Below are 20,416 nucleotides of genomic sequence, written 5' to 3'. Positions count from 1 at the left end.
TTGAGTGCGCGAAACTGCTTCCGTTGGAAGATGATAAAAAATGTTTGACAGCATTGGAAAATTGTATTGAAAAGTTTTCTAGCTTACCAGGAACATTGTGATTTCTAGCGATTTATATACTTTTTAACTTTCAGAAAACTAAAGACTATCGACTTTACAGTTTTAATTATTGAATAAATTATCAGTTTGCAAGCTATTAGATTTATGTGCGTTTGCCGAAAACACCCCTTTTTCATTGAAATAGTGTTTATAATTAATTTCTTGGTTTAAAACAATTTCGTGCTGGGAAGTTCACTTATGTTAACAGGAAATCAATTTTGAATAATTCTGAATTTCAACAACGGATCGGAAAGTATACATGCAATTACCTTAATTTTCCTTCGGTCGAAACTGCTTGAACCACATATATTGTACAATTTAATGCCAATTATCTTCATTGAACCATTGCAGCTGCAGTTTCAAACCACAACCCATATTTATCTCTTTAGTTCACAGCAGCTCAGTTCGGTTTCCGAGTCCATAAGGCGGCAAATTAGATGTTTCCAGAAAATAAGTTCCTCGTGCGCTGAAAGTTGAAAAGTTTACCGTATAACTTACACACATGTTAGGAAGGACATGAATTCGAACGAGCAACGCTGGCTAGTCGAGACTCTGGCATGGTTCGTAAACTAATAAAATTAGGAATTAAATGCGCATCATTTGTACCAAGCAGTTAGTTTTGGCTAATAATTTGAGGTAAAAGTTTGCTGAGAAAGGATAATCTTATTTTGCTCCAGACTAACCTTTTTTAGGGTAAAGTAATTAATAATCTTGACACAAGTTTTTCATTCTCATAGCTAATGGTTTCTTGAGACTCTTACCCCTGATTGACACGCTCACCCATGACTATCGGTTTTGGCTGTTTCCCGCAGTGAGTTGACGGGTTATCGAAAATTTCCTTTAGCTCACAGCGATAAGCAACAAAATTGAAAGGAAGAAGGATCGATTCGGCGAAAAACGCTGGCGAACGATAGTGGCTGCAAGCATCTGGTAATGAAATTGAAAACCTTTTAGTACTCATTTCAAATCGCTCTGGTACGATGTTTGTAAAATATCCGTACGAAGTGTTAAAGTATCTAAAAGTTCGCATCCTGGCTGGCTGGGCACACCCTGATTTGGATAGAAATCAACATCCGCTCGAGCTACTATTTCTCCCAGAACCAATCCATCGGTGTGGATAGCATCGACAAATTGAGCATCCGAGCTGCTCACAGCATCGACCGAACGCCGCACGAACAGGGGACCAGCTGGATCTAATGCAGTAACTCTGCAATAAAAAATTAAATACTTTCAGCTTTACTAAGTACTTTTCAATTATGCTCTAAGCAAACGAACCTTGCCAGTTTACCGCCAAAATATTTACCCACGTTGCCGGCGATGTGTGCGCCCAAGCTGTGTCCAACAATGTGCACCTGGTCGGGCTGGATACCGTTTTCTCGGATAAATGCTGATAAAATTTCACCGATCCGATACCCAACCGGACGCACCAGTCCTCGAGCGGCATTGTACGGTAAAGCGGAAGCTTTTGCCCAATCCGCAACCAGTAAGTTGTGTTCGTCCTGAACGAGATAAGCATTCCTCACCGGAGCCGTAGCCACGTGGTTACGATCGGCGGACCAGCCGTGTATCAAAACTTTGAGCCATTTTCTTGGGTCGAAGCCTGGCAACGTGTAGTTGCTAGTTGAGATATCAATCTCTCCAGATAAATTACTTCACCGTACATAGAAATTCAGTATTTATTATTGCAGTGCAAACAGTCTGGGGAAGAAGTTCACTTACGCTGCATAGAAGAATAATTTTACGTCGGATATTTCCCGTGAGTACGAGCCACTCTTAAGGGCGGCAGTAAAATGGAGCACCCAGCTGAGAGCCAATATAAAACCGAAATGCATTGCGTCGATAGATGCTAGCAACTGTATGATTGGCCAGCTGCTAAGCTTACATCGGTAGCAATAGGAGAATTGCAGGGAGAGGAAAGCGGAAGCATCAGTAATCGAAAGCGAATTATCTAGCCGGGACATGCTTGAGTGTAATAGGTCCCGTTAAGCATTGCGAGCCACTTTATGCGATGCACGTGATGGCGCAATGAGTGACTGAATAGTGATAATAATTACAAATGGATATGTTGACCCAAGTAATATCCACCAGCATATTAAAATGAATGAAATGCAGTAGCGATAACAATGTAGTGTGCGTTTGACCAGACATCAAAAGGGGTACCAACTTCAGCTAGACACTAACAATAAGGATGGGTCCTATTCGCACAGTTCCTTCGCCTGACTTCTTTAGGTGAGGCCTCATTCACCTCACCTCATTTGTTTATTACACACTTATGATGACTTTTACAAACAAAATTGGTCACGAAAACCGCAATAAGAGTGCCTTAAAACTCATATTATTTTTTGAGAGAGACATACAAGGCAAGTTTGATACTCCACTGCACAAAGGCTCATCAAAGTTGTCTTCATACCAAATTCAGGAAAGCATCTACCATCACTACTGAGGGCGTTCAATCTCATCACTTTGGCATTCATCTAGTTAAAAACTATGGAGAAAGTATTAGGGTTGAATGAGTAATTTAGTCAGTAGCGGTTTAACATATGTATATAGAAGAGACCACAGGTTATGAACTTAGCGATTTTGCTGACGACTTTATCATAATGGTACGTCAGAACAGAACGAGTGGGACTTCACGTCTTGTCGGAAAGAGCGGAAAATTGGATTAGGGGAGGTCATTGAAGCAACGCTTACTAGGTTCGTAGCTCGTTGCTCTTTACCAAGCTAAGGGAACCCCGAGTTCAAGCCGGTTATAATGGAAGCCAAGCTAAATATAACCAAGTTCAACCCCAACTTTCCCTAAGGCTTCATTGGGTAATCCTCGAACCACAAAAAATTGATTATAGGAAATCTGTGTAATGTTTATGTGAGCGTATACACTCAAAAAACAGCACCGAGTTCCGAGTTCCGAGTACCGAACGTTCGGTAAAAATGTCGATGGTGTATCGACGTTTACGGATCTTTAGTAACGTTTGGCAACATATAAAATTTTACCGAACGGTCGAGTGTTGAGATTTCGGCAAAATTTTGCCGAGCTTAGTGCTTTTATTTTAGTGTGCACGACAAAAAAACGTAGCCAACATAGAGCGGGCCTAAGCTGACAGCTTCATAAATGGGCTCAAGCTGACATAAATTCGCACAGGTAACAAACTGTTGAACACTTGAAAAAAGTTCAGCATTGTCGAATTTTATCTACATTCGCAGTTCTACGTTAGCCCAGCGTTCATTGCACAGACCTTCAAACTTTCTACACATTTGGTCTTACTTACTTACGGGGTGGCTCTTGCTGTATCAAGAATTCCTTTGCTTGTAACTCGTAGTTCATATCATCTACGCCACTCTCCGCCGAAAATAGTCCGTAACACCTTTCGTTCAAATACGGCAAGTGCACGTATGTTTTCCGTATGCAAAGTTACTGTCTCAAGTCCGTAGAGGACTACCGGCCTGATTAGCGTTTTGTACATCGTCAGCTTTGTGCGGCGACGTATGCTCCTTGATCGAAACGTCTTGCGGAGGGAAAAGTAGGCTCGATTTCCAGCTTGAATGCGTCGTTGAATCTCCTTACTCGTGTGATTGTCGGCGGACCAGAGATCTCAAATATACGAATTCAACAACCACTTCCAGTTCAATCCCCTCAATAGTTACTGTCCGTGGGAGGCAAACGTTGCTTTCTCTGGAGCTTCTTCCTACCATATATTTGGTTTTCGACGCATTTATTTGTAACCTTATTCTGCTAGTTTTCATTTTTAGTCTGGCGTAGATTGCGTCCACCGTTCCGAGGTTTCTAGTAATGATGTCGAGGTCGTCGGCGAAGGCTTGGAGTTGGCTACTCTTGCTGAAGATCGTTCCTCTCGTTTCGATGCTCGTCACTTCACATCTTCAATAGCGATATTGAATAACATACAGGACAGTCCATCCCCTTGCCGCAACCCTCAGGGCGATTCAAGAGGACTCGGGTGGCCCCGAAACGTAGCACATCACTCGCTCCAAAGTAGCTTTGTTCAGTCATGCCAGTTTGTCTGGAAAACCGTACTCGTGTATAATCTGCCATAGCTGTTTGCGCCCGACTGTATCATATGCTGTTTTGAGATCCACGAAAATATGATGCGTGGGCACGTTGTACTCTCTACATTTTTGGAGGATTTGTCGGAGAGTAAAAGTTTGATCCGTAGTTCCACGGGCCCCCATAAAGCCCGTTTGATACTGCCCTACGAATCGTCTTGGTATTGGGGATAGACGACGCAACAAAATCTGAGAGAACACCTTGTAGGCGGTGTTGACCAACGTAATGCCACGGTAGTTACAGCAATCTTGCCGGTTGCCCTTTTTGTAAATGGGACAGACTACACCTTCCATCCACTCCTCCGGTAGTTTGTCCTCCTCCCAAATCCTTGAAATTATCCAATGAAGTGCCGTTGCTACCGGTTCTTGGCCATTTTTGTAGAGCTCTACCGGGAGTCGGTCCTTTCCGGCGGCTCTATTATTCTTCAGCTGCCGAATTTCTCGCCGGATCTCGCCGGGAGCCGGCACGCTGTTGTCGTTTATAGACACTCCGAGGTTCCATTGCGTCTCCTTCTGCTATATCGCCGTTGATTTCCCGCTCATTTGTGATTAGATTCCCTCCGTCCTCCCTACATATGTTAGGTTTAGGTGTGTAGCCCTTACGAGTTCAGTTCAACTTCTCGTAAATCTTTCGCGTGTCATTAGCCCGGAATAGTTGTTCTAGCTCCTCACGACCTCTGTACTCCCTCTGGTGCTTTTCCCGCCTCAGGATCGTGGTCAGCTCATTGTGCGCTCATCGATACTTGGCCAAGGCATTCTCCGTCAAACCAATCATTTCGTGCACTCGAGGTTTCCGTTCCTAGCACCGCGGTTGCGGCCTCGTATCATGCTCCATCCGTTTTTGAGGGTCGAAGCATCTAACTCAACAGAAGAAGGCAGAGTTTCATCCAGTATGCGCGCTTAGTTTTCGGCTACTGGCGGGCTATTTAACTGCCGAATGTTTAACCGAGGAGGGCGGCTTTGTCGCAAGGTATAAACCGTCGATAGTTTTAAGCGCATGTGTACTGCTACTAGATAATAGTCCGAGTCGATATCCGCATCCCGTGGGAATTGTACGTTGGTGATGTTCGAGAAAAACCGGCCCTCGATCAGAATGTGGTTCGTTGGTCAGGTGATCTCCAAGTGGCTTCGTGGATATCATTGAGGGGAAAAAGGTGCTTCTAATCACTAGACCTCGGGAATCTGCAAAGTTGATGCATCGCTGGTCGTCATCGTACGTGTCGGTGTGCAGGCTATGGAGCCAGGGATGCCACATATAGTTCTGTGTTTTTTGTTGGAAAAATCTGACAATCTGTACGGCGAGGAAAAATATCTGTGCAAAAATCTGTCCAATGCAAAACAATGAGAGTGAAAGAGATAGAGAGTCATTTTTTCAACTATTTCCGTCTCTTTCACTCTCATGTAAAAGCTCAAAAATCTGTTTAAGCTGTGTAATTTGGCGAAAATCTGTATTCTATGCATACAGATTCTGTACAGGCGATTTCTTTCAAATATCTGTTAAACACAGAAAAATCTGTGCATGTGGCAACCCTGTATGGAGCTCGATCACTGGTCTATACATAGCTTCCCTGGCACGAATACAGATTACGCCACACCTTCTCGATAGATCTTTGCGATAGATCTTCTGCCGTGCCACGATATTGAATTTCCTTGATTTTTCGTAATATAGTTACCCGATCTGCGCTAAGGTTGCTCGTATTCCGGTAGGTACCATGACGAGGTACGGATAGGAGTTGCTGGATAAGAGGCTGAGGACCATTATGGGGTCCATGTTGCGCATGATCCCGTAGAATTGCTCTACACAAATAAAAAAATTAGTGTTGTTTTTCGTTTAACGACTTTTACAGGTAGTCAAATCTCATTTCACATTTTATTTGGAACAGGAAATGCATGAGAAAAATTGGATAAACTGAATAATGTTGATATTTTTGCCAAGCGAAAGTGGAATTGGAACCTACCACTAAGGCGTTTTCTATGCCACGCTCTTTATCACATCAAATGTGCACTGATTCATACACTGAGAAAACTTTTCGTATAGTTTTTATGTGTCCGACACATAGATTTTTGCAATGTGCCCAGTTAATGAACTTTATATGCCAAACAGTTATAATTTATGGGTACGTGAAACTTTTGCACATACTATTCATATGTATATATTTCTTATGTGTATAATTGCACGTACTATTCATATGCGTATAATTTTTATGTGTATTTCTGGGCGGATTGTGCTTATATGTGGCACATGATAATCATCTGGAAATTCATATGGAAATTTACCATTAGTTATGTGCAGAATATTTTGAGTGCAGGAAAGCGCTGTCAAGCAATTGGCTTTCGAAGAACTACCGTTCTTCGAACTATGGGAAGTAAAATGAGTTACTCATTCAAAAGAAAAGGTTCTGAGCCGGTCCCATAAAAGATCAATTTGGTTTAACCATAATTTTGCATAAAAATTGAAAAACAATATCTATTTAAAATTGTTTTGGGTTATAATAATTTACCTTAGGTATTTAAATGTTCTTTGTCTGTTTAGCTTCTTTCGGGCTATCTTGCACGATAGAACTCGCACTATATCTTGCATACAATTTACGAGTTGTTTGACAGCGCGCATACGGCTGCATCTGCATAACCGATCTGCTTTACCGACTGCATCACTCAATGAATGTTTATTAATACTCAAACCAATCAAACGGTGTTGACAACACAGTGTTGCATTGTAATTCATACTAAATGTGAATGAAATATAGTGAATAACAGCAAGGCAGCAGACAAAGATAATGGACTACTAGCGACAGAAACGGCCGTGTATGTGAGTGCGTTGTGTAAACAACTTGTTTTATTCGAGTGATAGAAAAATAAAGAAAGATTCCCTCGTCGGTACGTAACAGTTTTGTCAGAATCTTCCAAGCGTGCAGATTGTGTGGTGTGAATTGCAGAGAGTAGAGCCAATTTTTGTTCGATACAGTTGTCATTCTTAGTGGGTGTTCCAAGCACAAACGGGCTGTCCTCGAAGTTGGTGGACAGTGGTTGTTGCATCGACCGATTGTACGATTGCTTTCCAGTAGCAGCGATTGATTGATTAGTGAGTTCTTAATAGCCGAATAATTCTTTGCAGAGCACATACGCACGGTTCAAGCGAACAGCGGTAGGAAAAAATGGATTTGTTATTGAATGTTCACAGTAATCTGGAGCCACCGAAACCCGATGGCAGCACCTATCTGATGCGAGGGAACTATCACTATTATCACTACGGATGCGATGGATTTCAGGATGTGGTAAGAATGTGTGATTGATTTTTCCAGTCTACTATTCTAATTATGATCCAGATTTGCTTCCATTCAAAATTGTCTGCCTTCTTGGATATGTCTATAAATAGCGCATCATTTGATTTTGCTCCCTTCGCAAACATGAACGAGGGCAAAATGTATCAAAAAAAAAAAAAGAAAAAAAAACATTGTTACGCCTAGAGACCGTGAAGAAATTCTATATTTATAGGCATGCTTTATTGTTCATATTTACGTATCGGTTTTTTTTGTGCCGTTCTCTCCGGTGCGGTGCTTGAGCTCCATTACGCGCGGCCTATAAGGAAATCAGATGGCCTCTTTGATTCCGGTTTTGTGGCGCTATTTTCGAGGAAGGTTCGGTCTGTGCAGTATGTATCGGATTGTTTACATTCTGAATAATTTCGGAGAAACAATATGCATATTGTCTGTGTTGTCTCTGCGGTTTTACCGCTAACTGGCAGTGCATTCTAACAGAATGTGTCGGAATTGGGACTTAAATTTCGAAAGGTGTTCAAACCATTTTGAAATTAACGCGTATTCACGTAAACGTGTTGCAAAGTGTGAATCAGTTGGACAGACAGTTCCATATTTGGAAACGATTTGCGTTGTAAGCGCAAATTTAGATTTCCGTTTTGTTCATTAATCTCTCAAATCAATAAAAATCGAACAAATGCGAACGTCATCCGGATTACTTGTAGCTAAAACAATGTCAGCTAAAGATTGCATCTGTTATTGATTTTGTTGCCAAGAAACCTCGTCTGTTGTTTCATTCCAGAGAATGGTTGTGTCAGCATCAATTGCATGACATTCAGCGAACAACGCATCTGGGTTGCTATCGTTCCGATCGTGATCACAGATAGGGAATCGGTTTAGTTTGATTCCATGTAATGTGATTCAACTGGAAAAACAGTAATTATTCGCGGTTGTTTCGATTGCGTGATTAATACATACCTACATTCTGCCTCAGAGCACTTAATTGAAATGTTGTAGTAGACAGAGTGACATTACCTCACCCCGCATGGAGCGGAGATTTTAAAGCTCTTGTCATGCGTTCGATCGAAAAATCGAAACGGCACTGTAGCCGTTGAGTTGCGATTGAAGCGATAGACAGACAGAACATGAAGAGAAGCCGCTAAATAACGCACATGTGCAGATTAAATGATCGTGCAATTAGATTGTTATGCCTTGCCGTCTGACGAGATAATTATTAGGCGTAGGATGGAATTCACACCACTTAGTGTCCAGTCGAACGATTACTTACTCTGTCGTTTTACGGTACATCTTGTGCTGTCGGTACCTGTCTTGTACAGACTGGATGGAAATTTTTGGCCCTTGAAGCGTAGTTTGTCATAGATAGAAAGATCAAATTGCATTTTACAATGAGTGTATTTGTGTGCGAAAGAGACTTGAAGAGAGAAAAATGAATGAAAGTACAAACAGAAATGCTTTATGCTAAATGCAAAAATCGAATATCGATTTGGAGGACTTTGATTAAGTCAGCGACTTGTTCATTTTGACAAAAGAACAGCTTGAATTTTACTTTAGAGAATGTTGCATAACTAATAATTAGTCTAATCAAAAAAGCTAGCAGAACAAAACTGTAACGGAACTACAAACAGATGTCTTCAAGAAAACTCAGCAAGCGAATGGCATTACTGATAGGGAATTTAATGTAAAACGAAACCATTTCTGTAGCTCTGAGAGGGGTTGTGTACAAGACGCAATCGCATAGATGACGCAGGACTACGAATATCTCTTTGTAGTGATAGTAACATGTATCCATGCATGTAATCATTCGATTCGATTCGATTCGAGCACATGTACATCCTGCATACGTTTATCAAAGCAGTAACATTGTATACGTTCAATCCTGAATAGATTTCAGAGCGATTTCTATGTACATTGCGGAAATAATTCAACAAAATCAAGAACACAAACTGTTGCTGATGGGAGATTTTGACTCTTTTTCAAATCACATTAAAACTATGATGGCACCTTTTCCAACCAATCACAAAGTCAGGATTTTTTTTCAACTAGCTGAGGGCCCGATCTTACACGGGGAGCCTTCGTCTCACAGCCATTTGTACATCGGTTATTGTAACCGAAATGCTTATAATGCAAAAATACAACGCTTGTTCCTCTTTCGGACGTTCCTCTCCATTTGTCAGCTCCCCCTCTTTTGTCTACCCGGCCACCTGCACATCTGTTTTCTTTACAGAAGTCCCTATAAAACCCTATAAAGAAAGAAAAACAAAGCCATTTTTCCTATTTGCACCTTCCGCTTTTAACAATGGCCACCCCACCCATAGGAAATGAATAGTTTTGTTATTGTACTTTTCTAAACACAGCATCTTATTTATTTATTAGTTTAGTACTACATGCTATTCTAATAAAAAAAGTAGAAGGTGCAACAGTGTTTCTTCCATAGATACAGCAAACCTGTCATTCCTTTTATCTCATCTTTTAGTGTCACCACCAGGAGCAAGTATGCACAAATTATTGGCTAAGCCCACTTTGGAGCATGCCACATAAAGTTTACCATGGGAAAAACATGGTGCTTTCAGATGATCTCCCCGCTGTTTGAATGATTGGCCCTGTGACTCAAACAGAGTCGGCCAACAACAATTAGCACTAATGATCGAACTCTTTTTATACAGGTCATATGGGCGTTACTCTCCCCTTCTCGTCAGCAACCTCCGGTCATCAGCTCCTCCCTTTGTCCTACCGTCACTTATGGGAGAACCGTCCAAACAGTTCGGTCCCCCTCTTAAGTCAAGATTCTCTTAAGTCAAGGAACATGTGTGCCAAGTTTGATGAAGAACGGTCAAGGCGTTTCGGAGTTATGGCCTCCCCCTCCCTATTAGGGACCCTCCCCCCCACGTATTAGGGAACCTCCCCCTCCTATTTGTTGACCCCCCAGTGCTGGTTCTCGTATGTCAAGGAACATGTGTGCCAAGTTTAATGAAAAACGGTCAAGGCGTTTCGGAGTTAAGGGCTCCCCCGGTTATGAACCCCCCCCCCCCTCTTTTGTCAACCCCCTAGTGCTGATTCTCTTATATCAAGTAACATGTGTGCCAAGTTTGGTGAAGATCGGTCAAGGCGTTCTTGAGTTATGGTGGAACATACAAACATACAAACATACTCAGACTCGCTCACTTTTATATATATACTAGCTGACCCGACAAACTTCGTATTGCCACAAACTAACCTGTGTTGTAAATAAGTCATGAATCTCGGATGATCTTTATCACAATCTCGAGTTTTGCAAGTTTCTGAGGAGTTTAACCTTAGATGATTCATGTTGGCAGTTACGTAACTATGAAAGCATCCCAGGTAACCAATAAGCATCACCAATGCTATTCAAATATAGGCCAATAAGCATTTAAGTCGCCTTAAATGCTACTTAAATGCTATTTTGGCAAAATATACAGCTACTTTACTTGCAACCTTCTTATAGTGCTGACAATGCTAATTTATAGCTAATTACCGACACGAAGAATTTGAATACAATTTTGGATGCCAATTTACAACACCTATGCAGTCAAAAAGCTAATATACAACGACGTGCAGTATAAAATGCCAGATACGCTGATTTGCTGCTTATGTTAATGCTTATTAGTTACCAGGAATGGGTAGTTTAATATACAAATTTGCAATTTTTGCTAACAGTAAAGTAGAAAACAACTCCCCGGTCGCCTCATTGCATAGCCAGAAAGCGGATAGTAATATTCGCCATGATTGTACAACATTTCGCCGAATATCATTTTGCGAAAAACCTTAAGCGGAATGTACCTTTTCACGGAAAACTGTTTTGTGGAAAGTACCATTTCGCGATCCTCTCCTTACTCGCTATCGCTCGTTCCAGGAAACCCAGGTAGACCTAGGAAAACAAATAAACCTAGACAGTAGTGATTTCTGCGGGGAGTTGCCTCCCCCCAGTGGGCGGCACTTTCGACGGCGGGTCGCCGGCAACACTCGTGGGCGTCTCATCCTGAATGATCTAGTGTTACTATAGACAGTTTTTGTGGTCTTTTTATTTGGAAGTTATGGAAGCCCACCCTCTTAAAGGGGAGATGGGTCATAACTCGCTTTCTAAAGAGGAGAGGGGTCTCAATTCACCATAGAAACAAATCTTGCCTCCAAAACCACTTACATGTCAAATTTGGTTCCATTTGCTTGATTAGTTCTCGAGTTATGAGGAAATTTGTATTTCATTTATACAGGAGCCCCCCCCCCCCTCTTAAAGTGGGGAGGGGTCCTAATTCACCATAGAAAATTTTCTTGCCCTCGAAAACCTTCAAATGCCAAATTTGGTTCCATTTGCTTGATGAGTTCTCGAGTTATGAGGAAATTTGTATGGAAGCCCCCCCTCTTAAAGGGGAGAGGAGTTATAATTACCCTTCTAAAGTGGGAAGGGGTCCCAATTCATCATAGAAAAAAAATTTGTCTCCAAAAACACCCACATGCCAAATTTGGTTCCATTTGCTTGATTAGCTCTCGAGTTATGCAGAAATTTGTGTTTCATTTGTATGGGAGCTTCCCCTCTTAGTGGGGGGAGGGGTCTCTAACCATCACTAAAACCTTTCCTGGCCCCAAAAACCTCCACATGCAAATTTTCACGCCGATTGGTTCAGTAGTTTTTGATTCTATAAGGAACATCCCGACAGACAGAAATCCATTTTTATATATAAGAAGAAGATATAGATATTTCAATAGTACGTGCTTTGAAATCAATAGATTTCATTATTGGTGTGGATGTGTGGATTTGCCGTACGATTAGCGTAAAAATATTTAAAATTGATCTGGAAACCGGTAAGCTATTAGCGCTCAAAATCTTCCATTTTATCATGACACTCCCATTTTTCGATTTTTTGAAATGACACCATGTCCCAAACCTTGCGGTGTCAAAATAACGCAACAAAAGTATATCCACCCTTCTGGCTGACATAGTTTTAAAACTTCGTGTGACCAACTTTGGCTTCAATAACTCGACTCAACAAGCTTAGCAGTTGTTTTCGGGGTGATTTTGTCCTATTCAGTTAAGATTACCTGCATGCTGGATGCTTGTTGGCTTTTGCTCCTGGACCCTAATTTTCAAAATTGACTAGAGATGCTCGATCGGATCAAGGTCGAGAGACTGTGCTGGGCACTCTATAACCTTGATACGATTTTCCTTGAACCACTGCAAACCAGCTGTGAGATATGCTTCGGACCTCCGTCTTGTTGGAACGTATATCTTCGTTTCCGATTCAAAATGTCCAAATAAACCTTCTTGGTCATGATTCGATCGATGAACTCAAGTTCTCCAACGCAAGATGCAGCCATAGATTCCCACATCATGACTCCACCTGCAGAGAAAAATTACAGTCAGCTGGTTGAAAAACCAATGTTGGTAAAGTAACTCACCACCGCTTGACTGTAGGCCGCAAACACTCCTTTTGCAAACTTTCACCAGTTCGCTGCCTTTTTCTTGTGATACCATCAGATCCAAATAGCATTAGTACTTTCGTTTCGTCCGACCAAAACACCTTATTCCGTCATCACTGGTCCATGAAATGTGGTCCTGGGCCCTTTTCAATCTTTTTTTTTGCGGACAACCATGGCTTCTTAAGTGCTACTCTGCCCTTAAGACCTTTCTTATGAAGACGATTTCGTACGGATTGGGATGACAGATGAGTGGAAAACTCGCTTTCAATCTCTTTCGCAATTTTCGGAGCTGATAGTCCCCGGTCCAGCTCCGCCTTTTTCACGATTCACAATTCACAAAGTTCACAATTTTCATATAATTATTATGAATCAGTTATCTGTAGCAAGATTCACAATTTTCATATAATTGTTGTGATATGATTTCCAAAATTTGCTATGAAACAAACTACAAACGACATGGTTTTGTAAAAAGAAGAGATAGGGTTTATAAATGAAGTGTAAAAAAATTTGCGGTTATTTTGGATTTCGCCATGGTCCACCTAACCGGTTTTCGTTTTCAGACCACCATCGGAAAGCTGAGAAAAAATGCTACAAGAAACATTCATCAAATTAGATGTGTAGTGGCGTTAACTAAACGACACAATTAATTATCTGTATCAAGGTTTACAATTCTCATATAATGATATATCTTGCTACAGAAAAAAGAAAACTAATTGTTTCATTTAATTAATGCCATTGCACATCTAATTTGATGTATGTTACTTGTAGCATTTTTTTCTCAGTTTCCTAATGGTGATCTTAAAACGAAAATCGGTTAGAGGATCATGGCGAAAACGGCGATTTATTGATAAAATCCAATATGGCGACTAAATCCAAAATGACTGCTAAATTTTTTTTACTTCATCTGAAAGCCCTGTTCTTCATCTTCTTCACAGAACAGGGCAATTTGTTAGTTGTTCCATTGGAAATTTATGAAATATCACATGATAGATCTCAAGATTTGCTGACAATTCAACTTTTGACGTAGGACTACGTCTTACGGCAAGTTTTGAGATAGGGTGTCATTCCAAAAAATCGAAAAATGCGAGCGTCACGAAAAATGAAAGGTTTTGAGCGCTAATAGCTCTGCGGTTTTCCGATCGATTTTCAATATTCTTACACCAATCGATCGGAAAATCTTCTAAGAATTGACCCAAATGAAGAAAAGTATGAATTCTTGATGTTGAACTATTGAAAAATTGAAAATAATGAACCTATGTTTTACCATATGTGTTTGTTCTCGCTTCGTGATTGGTTGGAAGATTCTTTGCGATGATCTAAACCTATACCAATTTGATATCTGTGCTTGGGAAGTAAGCCAAAACAAGTGACAAAGCTTCCTCATTTCAACAAGATTTCTTAACACCGCAGTTAAACCTAGACCATTTTGATGTCCTTGCTTGGGAAGTACGCCAGAAAGAGTGACAAAGCCTCCTCGTGCCAACAGATTTCTTACGAACGCGATTAAACCTAGTCAAATTTGATGTCTGTGTTAGGGAAGTGTGCCAGAAAAAATGACACAAGTACGTTGTCCCAACAGATCGCAAATTCTTTACTGCGAGACGATTAAACCTCGGCGAACTTGATATCTGTGTTGGAAAAATGTATTACAACTGTAGTGTTCGGTTATAATATGACTCTGTATGAATACGCATGCTTGCCGTTTCATTAGAAGTGTAGTGAAAAGATGTGCTGTTGATAAAATAGGATTGAATTGGTAAAATCCCTTCAACGTGGAGAACCATGGGTAATAAAAACAATCTTTAATTTCTGTAAGGTAGCAGGAAAGCAATAGTTTGTGTTCTTGATTTTGTTAAATTGCTTTCAAATGCACAATGTTTTGAGAATTGAACGTATGCAATGTTACTACTTTGATAAATGTTACATACAACGCACGTAGCAGGTATATATGTTGCATATAGCATGTATGCATGAAGAATCGAATGATTACAAGCATGGATACATGCTACTATCACTACAAAGAGACTTACATACGTAGTCCTGCGTCACCTGTATATGCGGTCGTGTCTTGTACACAACCCCTTTGATAATTTTTTTGAACCTGTTAGGCCCCTTGGCGAACGAGGGGTCCACTATTTCGAGGTATTAAAAATGTAATTCTCATTTTTTAACCATTTTCAAACAAGTTCCAATATTGCAAAAGTTTCAATATTTGAAGACCTTGTGTCAGTAGTGGCCCCGTTTCAACGAGAATTACTCTGGTGAGTTAGAACCACGCTTTTTGTACATCTGCACAATCCTAGTGACCGTATCTTTGTGAAGCTGGACAATATCGGCAATATTACGGTAGCTTTTGCCGGATTTGTGATATTCAATAATCGAATTTAGGATGCTGATCGAAATTTCTGTTTTTTTTTGGCATTTTGCATCAAATAACTTCCAGTTTTGAACACGAAAGTGAAATTTTGAGCACGAAAACTTCAAGAGCACTAAATGACACAATGTTTACATTCGAGAAAGTTGCATAATATACACTAACTAAAACACTTTTAAAACTCACTTAAATCATAGTATCCGTTTGGGAGTGGGTAAACTTTTTTTGCGTAATTTTTTATCGTATTTCATAATCCTGTCATAAAATGTCAAGAAAAGATATGAACGCCGTATTTTCAATGACAATGTGATAAATAAACATAAATTGAAAAATCATGAAGGAACACGCATCAAATTAACCTGGTCTTCATCAGAAAAATAAAAGAAAATGTATATTTGTAGTGGGTGGATAAACTTTTTTTGCATACCGTCAAACGGGGTAACTTGCAACAGCGGGGTAACATGCAACAACACTATATCGATCCAATTTACTGTACTTTTTGATCTGTTACAATTTTTAATCTATATCAGTCACTGAATCTTGTTGTTAACAGTTCAAAGAAGCCTTAGATACTGTTATGTTGATTTTCTACCGTTTTGGTGATTTTTAAAAAATCCCACAAGATGGTGTCAAATTCATCGTCAATTTTTCGTCAGTAAAACGTTTGTGTCGCCCACAGGCACTTCAAATAAATGAAGTCTAACATACATTATTTATAGTAAAATGAACAATAAGGAAACAAAATAATCGATTTATGATGACTAGTTTTGTTGATCTTACTTGTTACCACATTATTCGTAAAACAAGTGCTTAAACGGTGTTACTTACAACCATGTGCTTTGCCCTGGACATATTGTACTACTTGAATAGTAAAATGCAGTATAGTGAAGAAGAGGAGATCTCATGGACCCAGTCAAACACCGGTTGTCGTCAACCGCGCACCCGCTGTGAATTTTCCAACACAAGCAATCCCAAATTAAGCAATAGAAACTCAAATCTGGAACCATCAGCGATTATCAACTTATCAGGGCTCGACCAATGGAACAAAATTCATCTTCGTTTCTGCTGGCATTTATACACTGTCCCAAGATAGGTCTATAAAGTAAATTGAGCGCAGTAGGATGTGGGCGTTCGCGGCAGTCGGTAGAAACTTTAAACCACAGAGTCGCACCCGACTCGCAATACATGTTTGCAACTGCGTAATACGGTCGAATGACAAATCGTGTCAACGTTAAGATGTCGAAACTTGTTTTCTCCCTTCTGTATTTATAAAAATTAACTAAAATTTTTAATATTTTGCTCCAACCTTTCACTTGCCACTTCCTGGTTAGCTTTACTTGAACTTCCTTACTCATCGAGACGTCTTTATACATTCTAGAACACTTCCATCAACATTAGCAGAAATCTTACTTGACCTAACAACATTAGAATAACTTATGTAAAATATAGGGTAAAAATCAACATGGATTTTTGCACCCCCCAACGTTCGTATTTTAATCATTAATTAAATTGATTGATATCCAAGCGGATCTGGTAACTTTGCTCCTAATCCGTTAGTAAAATTAAATTCCTAGTCGCCACCTCCATATAAAGGGTTTTTAGGAAATTTCTATGAGAATTAAAGATATTCAAGAATTCGATTAGTTAGTGCTCAGAGATTCCCGTACTGGCCCTATTCTTTTTCAGAATGAAGGCACTTTCTGAACTACGCGACAATCATATTTGGTAGTTTTTACCCCGAATCCCATTTAAATTCACAAAAGTATTCAAATATACCCACATTCAGAATAAAACGTGACGGCTAGTTCAGTTTTATTCTAGGGGAAAACTCCAATGAAAAGTCGGAAAAATGTGTACTCTCACATGGAATTTTCCTGCAATATTTGTTTTGTTTGTCAACTTCTAATCTTTTCATGATAAAATTTTCATAATAACATTTTTATTGTTGCTAAGTTATAGCTGAAAAACTCGGTTTTCCTGGTTTTCATAATTCAAAAATCCATGTTTCATGAACCAAACAACGCAAACGGTTTCTAATGAAAATGATTGCAAATTTTCAGTAACAGATGGATAACCGACAGGTGTAGGTAGAGGTAATCAGTTTCTTGTTGCTCTCCAGAAAAGAAAGCAAAAGAGAAAAAATGAGAAAACGTGACAAAAATTGGACAAACAGGTTAGAAAAAGCGGAATAAACGCGCGCGAGAGAAAAGAATAAAGACTGTCATGAAAAAAGAGAAATTAACGGAAAAACGAAACAAAATGGGAGGGAAACCGAGATATAAATAGGGAAGAAAGATAAAAAAGAAAACTGGAGAGAAAAAGAGGATCGTAGCAACTGGTCCTGCAATTGTCCTGTACTCTAACAGCTGGCTGCGAAGTCTGTCGTATAAAACAGAAGGTCAAGTTTAGATAACGGAATGTAGCACCTAGGCTTTGCTTTTAGGTGCGTCATCCTATGATTATTCTGGTTTTCCAGCCAAAACATTCTTCTGAAAGGTAGGGTGCCCCACCTTTTGTTTATGTCTAGGCGCGATAGTACATATAACGACACGTAGATACAATCACAAATAATGCAAAAAAGATTCTATAATTTACCGCACTTAATAGTATAAAACTAATTGAAGACGTTTTTCCCCCGTTTCAGGGCTGGGGTTGCGGCTATCGAACGTTACAGTCGATTTGCTCTTGGATTATCGAGAAAAATGGCCTAAACAAGGAAGTTCCCAACATTCCGACCATTCAGCAAACGCTGGTCGAGATCAAAGACAAACCGGAACGATTCTTCGGGTCGCGTGAATGGATCGGCACACTGGAGACCATCTACGTTATCGATACGCTGTTCGATGTGCCCTGCAAGGTTGTGCACATCTCGAAAAAGGATAGCATCGCGAAGCACAGCGACATGCTAAAGGAGTACTACGAAACGTACGGTGGACTGATAATGATGGGTGGCGATATGGATGCGGCCTCCAAGGGAATCGCCGGCATTCACATCAGTGCTGATCAGGACGTCTATCTGCTCGTGGTTGATCCCCATTTTGTCGGTAAAATCAAAACCAAAGAGGAACTCTATACGAAAAATTATGTCAAGTGGCAGAAGGTGGATGAGTTCGTCGATAGCTCCTTCTACAATATTTGCCTTCCAATGCTGAAAAGCAAGGATGCTATTTAAGCTGCATAGCATAGAACATGTGAGTGTAGAAGCGCAAAATGTTACCCCGGCATGCACTGAAACGTTCGCACATTTATATGTACCGCCAGCAAATTTCGATAAACAGCTTGACCAAAACGAATTTGCGGCAAACAGTTTTATTCGATTGTTTTGACTAATAAGGTGTTAAATGTATAATTAGCGATATTATCAATGCTCAGTACGGTAGCGTTGGAATTGAATAGCTCTAGAATCGATCGATGTAAAAGTTTACAGGACCCATGTTCAGAAACCATGCACAAGAGTATTTAAAGCTGAAGCCTATAGCCTATAATCAACCCATCGCATCGTGCATGCAGTAAGCTAAACCGATGAGAGATTATGTAAACAACGCATCTATAGTGAAATTTAGCAACGGGTTAATTAGAGAAATATTTTTTAACAAAAAATGACTTAGCAAATGCATGTTCTGGATTATTAAAATTAGCTGCATTTCACCTGATAGATTGTATTAGCACCAACAGAGTGCAAAAAAATATCAAAAGGCTCATATTTTTACTAGAGCCAAACGAGTCAGTCGCAAAGCGCATTCATAATCCACTGACGTAGTAGTCAATCGTATAGCGAAAAATTTACGATTGTAGCCATACATATATCGTTATAGAATCGTTCATCGTACTCGAAATGCCATATCGTTCAAAAGCATCCGCGTATATATTCACACGAGGCTGCATTTCGCCAGTTTCGGAATTCTCAAACTCTTCTGATACTAGTAACCTTTTAAGCATGTTTACAACTTGTACTGTATGCTTTCAAAAAGCCCGTACTCAGATACATACACTGCCGATCTGGAAAGTTCATAAACGTGTTGGTAGTGAACAGCAATTCAAAGTTTTATTTTCTCGATTGATGCCGTTAAACAGTTACAATGTGAGAGGACAAAAAGAAACCAGCAGTAGCAAATGAACGAACGTTTTGATTGGCGAAATTTTCCAATGAATTCTGATTCTATTCTGATTGGAACCTGATTGTATTATAATTGAAATAAGTGATTTTATTGCTAGAGAATATTTTCTGTGTTTTATCATATTTATTATATATTGTTGATTTGTGTCATTAAGAGAAAAAAAAGTTTTTTCATATTACTGTTTCTATGTAGAATCGTTTGGTCGTCTATTTTGTTATCCGAAAATACCAATTGATGTTTCTATATTCCTGGAAGGTGCAGTTTGAATCTCTCTTATATTAACGAAAACGAAAAAATCTAGTTTATAGTCACGCAAAACAAAATTACATCAATTTTACGCACGTGATGCGTTTTTGATGGAGAAACAATTGTAAAACAAGCACAGATATCAAATTGGTATCATAGGTTTAAATGTCGTTGAGAATCTTTTATGCAAAAAAAAACACGTTCAAACTTTGATGACGTCTTTTCCAACCAATCAGAATGCGAGGACTTCTAGTTGGGCAATGTTTCATTATTTTTAATTCCTCAATAGTGTACACTTACGAATTAAAAGCGTTCTTCATTTGGGTCAATGCGATGCGTAGATGTTTCGATTGATTGGTGCAATAATATTGAAAATCGATCGGGAAACCGCTAAGCTATGAACGCTAATAGCCGGTTTACCTACGCTAACTTGACCACTTTTCGAGAAAGATTTTTTGGACCTTAAACCTTGAAGCTCGCATCGGAAAATTTGCGTAATCCAAGGGCATATGACAATCAAATCAATAAATACATGCTGATAAACAATGTAACGAAGAATTAACAGTTAAGAAAATTGGTACAAATTATCCAACCGACAGAAGCAAATTATTTTAGCAGGGTAAGTGTGTGCGGATAGAAATCGTAGGAAAGGAAAGGTTCAAAGGAGTTTACCGGATAATCAGGGCAGGTCGGCAGTTTTCACAGAAGAAAAATCATCCGATTACGCGAAGATCAATAGAGGAATATTGGAAGGATTTATTATTTATTTATTAATTATAAATTATATTCATCTGACTAAGTCTTAATGA

At 39.7% G+C, this 20,416-nt stretch overlaps 2 protein-coding genes across 2 annotated transcripts; one reads left to right on the top strand and one right to left on the bottom strand.

The window, feature by feature from the left end:
* Nucleotides 1-489: 489 nt before the first annotated feature.
* Nucleotides 490-2,060, bottom strand: LOC128736449 (pancreatic lipase-related protein 3-like). The gene is made up of 5 exons (XM_053830934.1): nt 1,819-2,060; nt 1,375-1,749; nt 1,101-1,306; nt 861-1,026; nt 490-565 (listed from the first exon to the last, which is right to left on the bottom strand). The coding sequence occupies exons 1-5, from the start codon at nt 2,058-2,060 to the stop codon at nt 490-492; spliced, it is 1,065 nt and encodes a 354-aa protein (XP_053686909.1).
* Nucleotides 2,061-7,051: 4,991 nt separating this feature from the next.
* Nucleotides 7,052-19,511, top strand: LOC128737253 (probable Ufm1-specific protease 1). The gene is made up of 3 exons (XM_053831857.1): nt 7,052-7,203; nt 7,274-7,433; nt 17,888-19,511. Exons 2-3 carry the CDS (start codon nt 7,314-7,316, stop codon nt 18,413-18,415), a joined length of 648 nt encoding a protein of 215 aa, XP_053687832.1. The 5' UTR covers nt 7,052-7,203; nt 7,274-7,313; the 3' UTR covers nt 18,416-19,511.
* Nucleotides 19,512-20,416: the final 905 nt, after the last annotated feature.

The sequence above is a fragment of the Sabethes cyaneus genome, chromosome 2 (genome assembly GCF_943734655.1).
Source record: "Sabethes cyaneus chromosome 2, idSabCyanKW18_F2, whole genome shotgun sequence".
Classification (NCBI taxonomy): Eukaryota; Metazoa; Arthropoda; class Insecta; order Diptera; family Culicidae; genus Sabethes; species Sabethes cyaneus.
Note: the sequence above shows the minus strand (reverse complement) of the source record. Positions and strands in the feature narration are given on the sequence as shown.

What these genes read in the sequence shown, in the direction of transcription:
- LOC128736449 (XM_053830934.1), bottom strand. Translation starts at nt 2,060, where the DNA reads ATGTCCCGGCTAGATAATTCGCTTTCGATTACTGATGCTTCCGCTTTC. An exon ending in TTTGGCGGTAAACTGGCAAG is followed by an intron (nt 1,307 to 1,374) that starts GTTCGTTTGCTT and finishes TTTTTATTGCAG; the next exon opens with AGTTACTGCATTAGATCCAG. An exon ending in GGTGAGCGTGTCAATCAGGG is followed by an intron (nt 566 to 860) that starts GTAAGAGTCTCA and finishes TTCAACTTTCAG; the next exon opens with CGCACGAGGAACTTATTTTC.
- LOC128737253 (XM_053831857.1), top strand. Translation starts at nt 7,314, where the DNA reads ATGGATTTGTTATTGAATGTTCACAGTAATCTGGAGCCACCGAAACCC. An exon ending in GCGATGGATTTCAGGATGTG is followed by an intron (nt 7,434 to 17,887) that starts GTAAGAATGTGT and finishes CCCCCGTTTCAG; the next exon opens with GGCTGGGGTTGCGGCTATCG.